At 43.9% G+C, this 12,838-nt stretch overlaps 1 protein-coding gene across 17 annotated transcripts in view; it reads right to left on the reverse strand.

The window, feature by feature from the left end:
• Positions 1-12,500, reverse strand: part of LOC129862751 (pleckstrin homology domain-containing family A member 7-like) — a 167,434-nt gene extending 154,934 nt beyond the window's left edge. For 4 of the 17 annotated variants that reach the window (XM_055934698.1, XM_055934697.1, XM_055934701.1 and 1 more), the window contains exons 1-3: positions 12,309-12,486; positions 12,114-12,190; positions 11,890-11,947 (exon numbers count right to left, since the gene is read on the reverse strand). In XM_055934698.1, coding sequence (XP_055790673.1) covers positions 11,890-11,947; positions 12,114-12,190; positions 12,309-12,391 — 218 coding nt within the window. In that variant the 5' untranslated portion in view covers positions 12,392-12,486. Of the gene's footprint in view, positions 1-11,889; positions 11,948-12,113; positions 12,211-12,308 lie in introns of all 17 variants that reach the window. The other 13 variants (XM_055934685.1, XM_055934684.1, XM_055934681.1 and 10 more) reach the window with 9 other exon arrangements.
• Between the last annotated feature and the right edge of the window lie 338 nt (positions 12,501-12,838).

Below are 12,838 nucleotides of genomic sequence, written 5' to 3' on the forward strand. Positions count from 1 at the left end.
AGTGTAAGGTGTCAGTATATCACATACTAAGCATTAAATCAGTTAAATTAGACATTGAACCCTGTAGGACTCCTGGATCTAGCGGTCAGAAATGCAGTGTAACTACGTAACTTTGTGTGTCTCCTCGTTACATGGTGAAAACAGTTTGTGGGCACACAAATCCAAAATAATAAATGCAATTGAAAAACCTAATACTTCTAACAGAAAGATACTTGATACTTAAAACCTAAATTGAAGCTGTCATTAACATGGTTCTTCAATAATGCATAATAATTGTGGTATTACATCTGGTGTTGAGCTGTTTAATTACACAGTGATATTTTCACACCAGGAAGGAATTATCAGAATGACAGGCAAGTGACGAACAGCTGTCGTGAGTGCACGCAATGCAACAACAGCCCAAGTGCTGGGGGAAAAAATGCATTTGCGAGGAATGTACAGAATATTTTGGTGTCTCATTCGTTATGCCGGTGAAGACAGTGGTGCCTGGATCCACGTTGGATCTAATATCCCTAGCGAATTGAGGTTGATCATCTGTTGTTGTCTGCTTGATTTACAGCAGGGTCTCGTTAGCTTTAACATTTTCTCGGTCCTAATACCAGTGCCAGTGTAACGGATGTGAAATGGCTATCTAGTTAGCGGGTACGCGCTAGTAGCGTTTCAATCAGTTACGTCACTTGCTCTGAAACCTATTAGTAGTGTTGCCCCTTGCTCTGCAGAGGCCGCAGCTTTTGTGGAGTGATGGGTAACGACGCTTCGTGGGTGTCAGTTATTGATGTGTGCAGAGGGTCCCTGGTTCGCGCCCGTGTCGGGACGAGGGGACGACGTAAAGTTATACTGTTACACCAAAATATCCTCCAAAACACCGGCTTCTCTGGCATTATCCCTTAAATAATGACAAATTACATAGCCTAGTGGGCTTATTCACAATGATGATCTGGTAATGAAATAATGACAAAAACATTTTGTTTTCCATGTTACACCGGCAACGTTAAACAACACAAGGGGCTTGAAGTAGCCTACTTGAACTTGGAGCTCAGAAATTCAAGTACTGGAATAGGCCTAACTTGAAAAATCAGACATTGTCAATTTGGTGCTTGAAAACACCTTGCAATTATTGTAGCCAATTTATAAGTTCTCCTGCTCCCTTATAATTATCAGTGACTACATTTTTGAATCTGTTTTTGTGAGAGATGTGGCCACTCGTTTGTTTCCACACCGCTTTAATTGAAGGGTGTTGCGCTACTCTGCTTCGGTAAAACTACGTGCAGTGAGGATGACAACATTGAATGTTGGCTTCAACTTGGCTTTCCATACAAATCCTTACATTAAAAAAAAAGGAACTTTGTTTTTTGGTCACTTTCTCATTATAAAAATAACGATGAGATTAATGCTACCTCTATTCATGGATTTATTATGTGTACCTGTGTCAGCCACATAGGTGATCGAAAATTCTCCATGCAGCCATCTAATCTATTTGGTCAGGGAATGTCAACATTATTCTCACATATTCTAGAATATAATACCGATTTGAATATCTAGGCCTTAAAAAAATAGAGGCAATGGCCTACTTTTTCTTTTACAATTTTTGGAAGCTTTTGGGGGAGGGGGTTCTAAACTCAGCATAAAAAAGAAACTTCCATTTTTCAGCACCCTGTCTTTCAAAGAGAATTCATAAAAATCCAAATAACTTCACAGATCTTCATTGTAAAGGCTTTAAAAACACTGTTTCCCATGCTTGTTCAATGAACCATAAACAATTAATGAACATGCACCTGTGGAATGGTCGTTAAGACACTAACAGCTTACAGACGGTAGGCAATTAAGGTCATGACTTATGAAAACTTAGGACACTAGAGGTCTTTCAACTGACTCTGAAAAACACCAAAAGAAAGATGCCCAGGGTCCCTGCTCATCTGCGTGAACATGCCTTAGGCATGCTGCAAGGAGGCATGAGGACTGCAGATGTGGCCAGGGCAATGAATTGCAATGTCCGTACTGTGAGACGCCTAAGACAGCGCTACAGGGAGACTCAACGGACAGCTGATCGTTCTTGCAGTGGCAGATCACGTGTAACAACACCTGCACAGGATCGTTACATCCGAACATCAAACCTGCGGGACAGGTACAGGATGGCAACAACTGCCCGAGTTATACCAGGAACGCATAATCCCTCCATCAGTGCTCAGACTGTCCTCAATAGGCTGAGAAAGGCTGGACTGAGGGCTTGTAGGCCTGTAGTAAGGCAGGTCCTCACCAGACATCACCGGAAACAACGGTGGGCACAAACCCACCGTCACTGGACCAGACAGGACTGGCAAAAAGTGCTCTTCACTGACGAGTTGTGGTTCTCTCTCACCAGGGGTGATGGTCGGATTTGCGTTTATCGTCGAAGGAATGAGCGTTACACCGAGGCCTGTACTCTAGAGCGGGATCGATTTGGAGGTGGAGGGTCCGTCATGGTCTGGGATGTGTCACAGCATCATCGGACTGAGATTACCTGCAATGACAACAATCTCAGTGCTGTGCGGTACAGGGAAGACATCCTCCTCCTCATGTGGTACCTTTACTGCAGGCTCATCCTGACATGACCCTCCAGCATGACAATGCCACCAGCCATACTGCTCGTTCTGTGTGTGATTTCCTGCAAGACAGGAATGTCAGTGTTCTGCCATGGCCAGCGAAGAGCCCGGATCTCACTCCCATTGAGCACGTCTGGCACCCAGTTCCTACATTTGAATATAAAAAATATAAAAATGTATTTTATCAAACTCTGGGACCCTCAGGATGACAAATCAAAGATTACTGAATGTAAGTACATTATTTAACTTCAGGAGGTGAATGTATCAAACCAGTTGCTGGGATAAAAGTTTTGTTGCGCACTCTTCTCAAGCACTGTATTTTTTCACTGTAATAGCTACTGTAAATTGGACAGTGGAGTTAGAATGACAAGAATTTAAGCTTTCTACCCATATAAGACATGTCTATGTCCTAGAAAGTTTGCTGTTACTTACAACCATTGGCTTGCCTGTTTTGCATGTTATTTTTGCATTAATAAGTGTCACATATCAGTTTGCAAACAATGTAAAAAAATATATATATATATCATTGAGTAAATAAAGCCGCATACAGACATGGTCTCTTTTCTGCTTTCTTGAGGAAGGCAGCTCCAAAATGCAGGTGTTTCAGCCTAGCTCAATGCTTTCTGTGGTGGTGAGGGAAGCCAGCAGAAAATAGGAGCATTGCCCCGTGATTGGCTCAGTGTTCTGTCACTCATGGGGACACTACATCACAGGCCAAGTCTAACTCCTTAGTAAGGGCAGACATCGAACATTTAAGCCCTTTGGGTCCTGCCATAGAGTTACATTACAAATCAAATCACATTTTATTTGTCACATACACATGGTTAGCAGATGTTAATGCGAGTGTAGCGAAATGCTTGTGCTTCTAGTTCCGACAATGCAGTAATAACCAACAAGTAATCTAACCTAACAATTCCACAACTACTACCTCATACACACAAGTGTAAAGGGATAAAGAATATGTACATAAAGATATATGAATGAGTGATGGTACAGAACGGCATAGGCAAGATGCAGTAGATGGTATAGTGTACAGTCTATACATATGAGATGAGTAATGTAGGGTATGTAAACATAAAGTGGCATAGTTTAAAGTGGCTAGTGATACATGTATTACATAAAGATGGCAAGATGCAGTAGATGATATAGAGTACAGTATATACATATGAGATGAGTAATGTAAGGTATGTAAACATTATATTAAGTGGCATTGTTTAAAGTGGCTACTGATATATTTTTACATAATTTCCATCAATTCCCATTATTAAAGTGCCTGGAGTTGAGTCAGTATGTTGGCAGCGGCCACTAAATGTTAGTGGTGGCTGTTTAACAATCTGATGGCCTTGAGATAGAAGCTGTTTTTCAGTCTCTCGGTCCCTGCTTTGATGCACCTGTACTGACCTCGCCTTCTGGATGATAGCGGGGTGAACAGGCAGTGGCTCGGGTGGTTGTTGTCCTTGATGATCTTTATGGCCTTCCTGTGACATCGGGTGGTGTAGGTGTCCTGGAGGGCAGGTAGTTTGCCACCGGTGATGCGTTGTGCAGACCTCACTACCCTCTGGAGAGCCTTACGGTTGTGGGCGGAGCAGTTGCCGTACCAGGCGGTGATACAGCCCGACAGGATGCTCTCGATTGTGCATCTGTAGAAGTTTGTGAGTGCTTTTGGTGACAAGCCGAATTTCTTCAGCCTCCTGAGGTTGAAGAGGCGCTGCTGCGCCTTCTTCACAACGCTGTCTGTGTGGGTGGACCATTTCAGTTTGTCCGTGATGTGTACACCGAGGAACTTAAAACTTTCCACCTTCTCCACTACTGTCCCGTCGATGTGGATAGGGGGGTGCTCCCTCTGCTGTTTCCTGAAGTCCACAATCATCTCCTTTGTTTTGTTGACGTTGAGTGTGAGGTTATTTTCCTGACACCACACTCCGAGGGCCCTCACCTCCTCCCTGTAGGCCGTCTCGTCGTTGTTGGTAATCAAGCCTACCACTGTAGTGTCGTCTGCAAACTTGATGATTGAGTTGGAGGCGTGCATGGCCACGCAGTCGTGGGTGAACAGGGAGTACAGGAGAGGGCTCAGAACGCACCCTTGTGGGGCCCCAGTGTTGAGGATCAGCGGGGTGGAGATGTTGTTACCTACCCTCACCACCTGGGGGCGGCCCGTCAGGAAGTCCAGTACCCAGTTGCACAGGGCGGGGTCGAGACCCAGGGTCTTGAGCTTGATGACGAGTTTGGTGGGGAATTTGGTGTTAAATGCTGAGCTGTAGTCGATGAACAGCATTCTCACATAGGTATTCCTCTTGTCCAGATGGGTTAGGGCAGTGTGCAGTGTGGTTGCGAGTGCGTCGTCTAAGGACCTATTGGGTCGGTAAGCAAATTGGAGTGGGTCTAGGGTGTCAGGTAGGGTGGAGGTGATATGTTCCTTGACTAGTCTCTCAAAGCACTTCATGATGACGTAAGTGAGTGCCACGGGGCGGTAGTCGTTTAGCTCAGATACCTATGCTTTCTTGGGAACAGGAACAATGGTAGCCCTCTTGAAGCATGTGGGAACAGCAGACTGGGATAAGGATTGATTGAATATGTCCTTAAACACACCAGCCAGCTGGTCTGCGCATGCTCTGAGGACGCGGCTGGGAATGCCGTCTGGGCCTGCAAGAGCCCTTCCAAGAAGGCTCAAGGTCATTGGCCACAGACAAAATGACGTCAAATCACATTATATGTACAGTAGCTTTGTCAACATCTTACCTAGCAGTCATCATCATGAATCAAGTCTACAATCTACTGGCAAATCCTTTTCAATCCTCGTCATATGAAGAGAAATAATGTAGAGAAATTATAGATAAAACGTATTGGTGCTCATGGGCCATTGGACATAAACATTACACAAGTTGCAAATCGCAAATTCAACAATGAGTGGTTTGGAAGGAATCCGTGGCTAACTACAAGCATTGCAAAGCAACCACTAGCCTGCTATTCAGTGGAGTGGCTCTGAGTTCCCACCATAAATACAGAGAATGCCAGACTTTGATGACAGCATTTGCCCACACAGGACTGCCGCACCACCTTCCTGTTAAGTGAGCACAAGGTGAGTCCAAAAATGTCTTGTAACATTATGCAGCTGCATAAATTATGTAATATGCTATGGAGATATGTATATTGTAGCTAAGAAAGTAATACTAAGTGTATGTTGTGTAGTAAGATATTAGTAGCCCATGTGCCTCAACCTAATAATTTGGTCTATTTTCACCAAGGCGGTATTGTAAACACATTGTTCGTGGCCGTATGTGCTTGTTTGCAGACTTTTTTTGTACAGCTTTGACAGTGCTACTGATAGTAGTGGTGGCGTTTGGCTTGCACGTGCAAATTCAACACAACATGCTATAATAGAATATATGTTATTTGACATGTATCTTTTTTGACACGCAAAGACCCAAACGGCGTTCAATGTGCCTCACCCTAATAATTTGGTCTATTTTCACCTCTTAATTTCACCTACTTTTCTAACATGGTGGTGCACATGAAGTCTAACCTGTTTTAGAGAATGTAATCAAATATAAGAGCTTTCATTGTCTGCATGCCCCCTTTATTTATCCTACGGTTCTGACTTGGTGTACAGAGAGAACACTTTAAGAATGGCCCATGTTGTGAATTCTGTCGCTGTACATTTCAAACGTGCTGAACAAAGTTATATTGAAGACATCCGTCATCGCTCGCTCATTATTGTCTTCGTCGAAATTACAGATTGCCTCTTATCCGCTTGTTGTCCCCTTATTCCATAGTTTGTACATCTCAATTGTCAGTAGAAACTACATTTGCTTAAGCAAGTCAGCCATATCAGCGATGTTCTTTTAAAAGGTAGTAAATTAGGCTGAATTAACTGTTTCGCTGACAGACAAGGCTCTGCTGATAGCCAGGTGTATCAGTGGTAAGGTGTTGGGACTGCTGTTGGTACAGCTTTATGTAGGCCCTAACAGTTTGTGAGCACCGTTTGTCACCGTTATTAGTGCAATTAATATATTGTTTAGTGTTGTGTTGTGTAGTGGCTTTGCTGGCATGCATCCCACATTTTTTGTTTTATTTTTTGCCCCACCAAGATTTACATGCTAAACTCGCCACTGCTTACAACGTCATTCTAGTCACATTACACACGTTAGCAACAACCGTCCCACCGATCCTACGGGGATCCTTAAGAGGTTTTTAAAGATTGTATAGACCTAGGCCTATGTTTTTGTATAGGTGGAGTTATGGGCCAATTTGCAGAAGTTCAGTTTTATTCCAATAAGTACACATGTGGAACTGCATAAAAAAATTATATCATTTTTATTTCAAACCATTTTGAAATGTTGATCCCAATGTCACACATTGGCCCAATTATTTGTAGAAAGACCCATACAGCTCTCCAAAGCCCCTTGGAGGTCTAAGTGGAGCCATTACCAACTTGCTCCCACCTACCCAGTGCCTTCAGATCTGCTAACAGGCTAAAGGAGGAGGCTAGGGGGACTTGGGTTTAGGGGGTGGGGTCTAGAAGTGCCATCTTTCATTAGAGATTGGCCCTGACATCTGCTACTCACTCCTGGCTGGGCCATCTGCATCCCCCCCAGTCCTTCTGTACCAACCATCCCTCCCCCAATAGGCACAGCCGGAGTTAAGATCCCTCTGACATTCCTGCGAGGGGTTTATCCCCTAGTTTTCCTCTTTCATCCCTAGGATTTGATCCCGCTCTGCCCTTGTAGCGCATGCACGATAGCAGACTCAAGGGACTCCTGAAGGGGCTCCGAGCAAGCTACCCCCCCTCCCCCATTTGTAGCCCCTGACATCCAAAGGGAGGAGAGGGGTGTATGTGTGTGTGGACCCTCCCCTGGAGCGTAAGCAGGACTATTCACCACAAACCCCAGGCAAATAAGAGTCTGGAGGAGTAACAGTTGAGACGGATATGAAATGTGGCCCAATGCAAACAGCCAGAGGCTAATTGTATTACAATTTGTGTTCATTATTAATCCTCTGTCATTGTATCATCCAAAGTGGTGGAGTACAGAGCCAAAACAACAAACATTTGTCCCTGTCCTGGTCCCAGGCTTGTTTGCACCTAATTGATTGACATTGGCCGTAGGAGTTGGTAAGACAAGACAAACAGACCTGGGACCAGGCTAGACCACACTACTCCTGAGCGAGAGAGAAACACAGTGAGAGGGCATTTCACCAGAACTCTCCCATGTCTGTGGTATGAGCAAGGCAGTTAACACACTGTTCCCCGAGCATCCCGAAGACATGGATGTCGATTTAAGGCAGCCCACCGCACCTCCCTGATTCAGAGTGGTTGGTTTAAACGCAGAAGACACATTTCAGTTGAAGGCATTCTGTTGTACAACTGACTAGGTATCCCCCTTTCATGTCTCTGAAGAGAATGCCAAAAATGGACAATAGTAAATTGACTGAGGGGGGAGAGTGGGGTTGTGTTATGAGAGCATACAAGAAATGGGGCGGATTAAGACACACACACACACACACACACACACAATTGATAAAAACAGACTGCACCGATCTAAGGGCATAACGGTTACTTTAAGTGGACATTCAGATCACAGGGGGAGGTCATAAATTACAGAACTGAGGGTCCAAAGACAATGAAAAACACATTCCATTGGAGAGAGCTCTTTGATATTGTAAAAAAAAAATATGTAAACATGTTCAGTCAGTAGCAGTGCCAGCCAGAACAAACACTGTTTGAGCCCTTGAGATGTTACAGAAACATAACCTTTGGAAATAGTCCTCCCCACAACTAAAATAGGATATTGGGATGGAATGGTGTTATACTTCACCTTGCTATTTTTCCACAAGATTCCCACTCATATGGAAGTTGTGTGGCCAGAGATGAGGCCGTACAAAGCTCAAACTCCCAGGGAGGAATAGTTTGAAGACAACACAAGTGGATGGATGTCAAAAGAGAGCTATAGGTGAGGTCCAGGCATCGGAAGTTTGCATCTTTCAGTATTGGAGTCTCATATATACACTGCTCAAAAAAATAAAGGGAACACTTAAACAACACAATGTAACTCCAAGTCAATCACACTTCTGTGAAATCAAACTGTCCACTTAGGAAGCAACACTGATTGACAATAAATTTCACATGCTGTTGTGCAAATGGAATAGACAAAAGGTGGAAATTATAGGCAATTAGCAAGACACCCCCAATAAAGGAGTGATTCTGCAGGTGGTGACCACAGACCACTTCTCAGTTCCTATGCTTCCTAGCTGATGTTTTGGCCACTTTTGAATGCAGGCGGTGCTCTCACTCTAGTGGTAGCATGAGACGGAGTCTACAACCCACACAAGTGGCTCAGGTAGTGCAGCTCATCCAGGATGGCACATCAATGCGAGCTGTGGCAAGAAGGTTTGCTGTGTCTGTCAGCGTAGTGTCCAGAGCATGGAGGCGCTACCAGGAGACAGGCCAGTACATCAGGAGACGTGGAGGAGGCCGTAGGAGGGCAACAACCCAGCAGCAGGACCGCTACCTCCGCCTTTGTGAAAGGAGTAGCACTGCCAGAGCCCAGCAAAATGTTCAATTACATGCTCAAAATGGCCAGAAACAAAGACCTTTCTTCTGAAACTCGTCAGTCTATTCTTTTTCTGAGAAATGATGGCTATTCCATGTGAGAAATTGCCAATAAACTGAATGTCTGGTACAACGCTGTGTACTACTCCCTTCACAGAACAGCGCAAACTGGCTCTAACCAGAATAGAAGAGAAGTGAGAGGCCCCGGTGCACAACTGAGCAAGAGGACAAATACATTATAGTGTCTAGTTTGAGAAACAGACGCCTCACAAGTCCTCAACTGTCAGCTTCATTAAATAGTACCCGCAAAACACCAGTCTCAACATCAACAGTGAAGAGGCGACTCCGGGATGCTGACCTTCTAGGCAGAGTTGCAAAGAAAAAGCCATATCTAAGACCGGCCAATAAAAATAAACAATTAAGATGGGTAAAAAGAACACAGGCACTGGACAGAGGAAGATTAGAAAAAAGTGTTATGGACAGCTGGATGCTGGAGGAGTGCTTGATGCCATCTGTCAAGCATGGTGGAGGCAATGTGATGGTCTGGGGGTGATTTGGTGGTGGTAAAGTGGGAGATTTGTACAGGGTAAAAGGGATCTTGAAGAAGGAAGGCTATCACTCCATTTTGCAACGCCATGCCATACCCTGTGGACGGCGCTTAATTGGAGCCAATTTCCTCCTACAACAGGACAATGACTCAAAGCACAGCTCCAAACTATGCAAAAACTATTTAGGGAAGAAGCAGTCTGCTGGTATTCTGTCTATAATGGAGTGGCCAGCACAGTCACCGGATCTCAACCATATTGAACTGTTGTGGAAGCCGCTTGACCGTACGGTACATAAGAAGTGCCCATCAAGCCAATCCAACTTATGGGAGCTGCATCAGGAAGCATGGGGTGAAATCCTTTTTTTATTTTAAATGTCATACAAACATGGTCTCTTTTTTGCTTTCTTGAGTAAAGCAGCTCCAAAATGCAGGTGTTTCAGCCTAGCTCAGAGCTTTATTTGGTGGTGGGGCTAGCCAGCCGAAAAATACAGAGCGTTGCGCCTATTGGCTCATTTTCTGTCACTCATGGGACAGTACGTCATCCCCAATTCTAAGGTTAGAGCTCAAAACTGTTAGCCCCTTGGGTTCTGCCGTAGAGTTATATTAGAAGTGCCCATCCAAGAAGGCTCAAGGTTATTGACCACAGATAGAATGACATCAAATCACGTTCTATCTACAGTAGCTTTGATTGGACCGATGTCAACATCTTACTATCAAAGTCTTAGCTAGCAGTCATCATCAGTTGTCATCAATTCGACAATCTACTGGCAAATCCTTTTTAATCCTTGTCATATGAAGAGAAATAATGGAGGAGAAATTATAGATAAAATGTATTTGTACATAAACATTACACAACAAGTTGGAAATCGCAAATTCAACAACGAGTTGTTTGGAAGGAATCAGTGGCTAAGAGTTGCAAAGAAACCACTAACGTTAGCCTGCTATTCAATGGAGTGGCTGTGGGGGTTTTTTCTCTCCCAGAGTTCCCACCATAAATCCCGAGAATGCCAGACTTTGATGACAAAATGTGCCTACAAAAGGACCGCTGTGCCACCTTCACAAGATGAGTCCAAAAATGTATTGTATGCTGCTGCATAAATGGTGTAACATGGAAGGGAGAAATGTATACTGTAGCTAAGAAATGAATACGAAGTGTATGTTGTGTAGTAAGCAGTTAGTACCCCATGTGCTTCACCCTAATAATTTGGTCTATTTTCACCTCTTAATTTCACCTACTGTTCTAACTTGGTGGTGCACAAATAGCCTATAACATGTTTTAGAGAAATGTAATCATTGAATATTGTAAGTGCTTTCATTGTCTGCTTATATGCCCCTTTATTTATCTTACGGTTCTGTCTGACAGCACATGTTCTGAAATCTGTCACTGTACATTTCAAAAAGTGCTGAACAAATAGTTATATTGACTACGTCCGTCATCGGTTGCTTGTTAATTAGATTGCCTCTTATCCGCTTGTCGTCCCCTTATGCCATAATTTGTACATCTCAATTGTCAGTGGAAACTACATTTGTTGAAGCAAGTCCGCCATATCAGCTATCCTTTTTTTTAAGGCAGTAAATGAGGCTGAATGTTTCGCTGCCAGACAAGGCTCTGCTGAAAGACAGGTGTAGCAGTGGTAAGGTGTTGGGACTCGGCTCTGCTGTTGGGACAGCTTTATGTAGGCCCTAATAGTTTGTGGGCACCGTTTGTCATCGTTATAGTGCAACCAATGCCTTGTTTGGTGTTGTGTAGTGGCTTTACTGGAATGATTCCCACATTTTTTGTTTTTTTGACCCACCAAGACTGACATGCTAAAATCGCCACTGGGTACAGTCAGTAAGTATTTTGCATTTGTGAAATTATTTTGATGTGATATGAAAGTAGAGGGATTTATGTTTCTAGAACCATACCACAATTGAGAATCAATTCACGTTTAGATAGAGTATTTGGCTGTTTTGGCTTCCAGAGCCAATTCGCCTATAAACAGAACATGTAAGATCCCTGGACTAAAGAGTAACGTTAGGTTCCTTTAGTCCATTATCGGGCTAGTTGTAAAACAACTGTAACTAAAGTATTTTAACCTATGAACACACACACCTGTGTCAGTAGGCTAGAGGAGCCATATTTTTTGCTCCCCTAGTAACCTCAACGGCAGTAGTGCGCTCAGGTACTTCGCCACAACATAATATAGTCGAATTCAATTGCTTTGACTTACTTTATGAAGTAGCTGGCCCCTTCGTTCGTGAAACCCTCTTCCCATCCTCGAGGTAAATCTGCAATGGGCGAGTAAAAATGTGCGTTATCTTCGAGGGTAGGCGCATTCCCTGAAAGTTTCGTGCATCATTAGGCTACCGGTATATCAACAACGCACAAAAGAAACCCGCTCTTCTGTGAAGTAGGCCAAACAGCATTAATAATCTGATACGAATGCATGCATACCTGACCGTATCATGTGTCCTGAATTTACAGGTTCGCCCGTTTTCGGATGGAGCCAAGCAGTTGTGTTCGTTTCATCGCTGCCAGAAAGACAAAACACCTGTTAAGAGGAAATAAACACTAGCCAAACGAACTCTCCTTAAAGAGCCAAAAAAGAACGACCACATTTCGCCTCGCCAAAGCACATATCCGACTCACTGAACGAAAAACACCCTGCCATCTCCGCAGACGCCGTAGGACCAGTGCTCAGGTAAGGTCTCCCGCCCGAGCGGCGCCGCCATGATCCCGGTATGAAGTCCTATTTCATTCCCTCTTCATGGAGTCTCCAGGGCACTCAAATCCAATGATCACCGCCAGGGCGAAGAGGCGAATAAAGGGGAGGGCTGTCAGCTAGGCTACTCAGTTGACGGAGAAGTACGTTTTCTGAGTAGCCTACTTTTGTCTGCCGACTGAATGAAAGTTACACGTAGTTGAAAACAAAAAGGAGCTTTAGAGTAGCGGCTTTGGTTAATTTAAGGTTATGTAGTTACACGTGTAAGGCAATTATTGCTCTCAAAATAGTTTTTCAGAGGCATTTTCTTATTTAACGCAGGGTCCCCAAGGCAATCGGTGTATTGCAATCTATACTGAACAAAAATATAAATGCAACATGTAAAATGTTGGTCCCATAAAAGATGGCAGACATTTTCCGTGTGCACAAAAATAATATTTATCGCAGATTTTGTGCA

This window comes from Salvelinus fontinalis, chromosome 9, assembly GCF_029448725.1.
Source record: "Salvelinus fontinalis isolate EN_2023a chromosome 9, ASM2944872v1, whole genome shotgun sequence".
In the NCBI taxonomy this organism is placed as follows: domain Eukaryota; kingdom Metazoa; phylum Chordata; class Actinopteri; order Salmoniformes; family Salmonidae; genus Salvelinus; species Salvelinus fontinalis.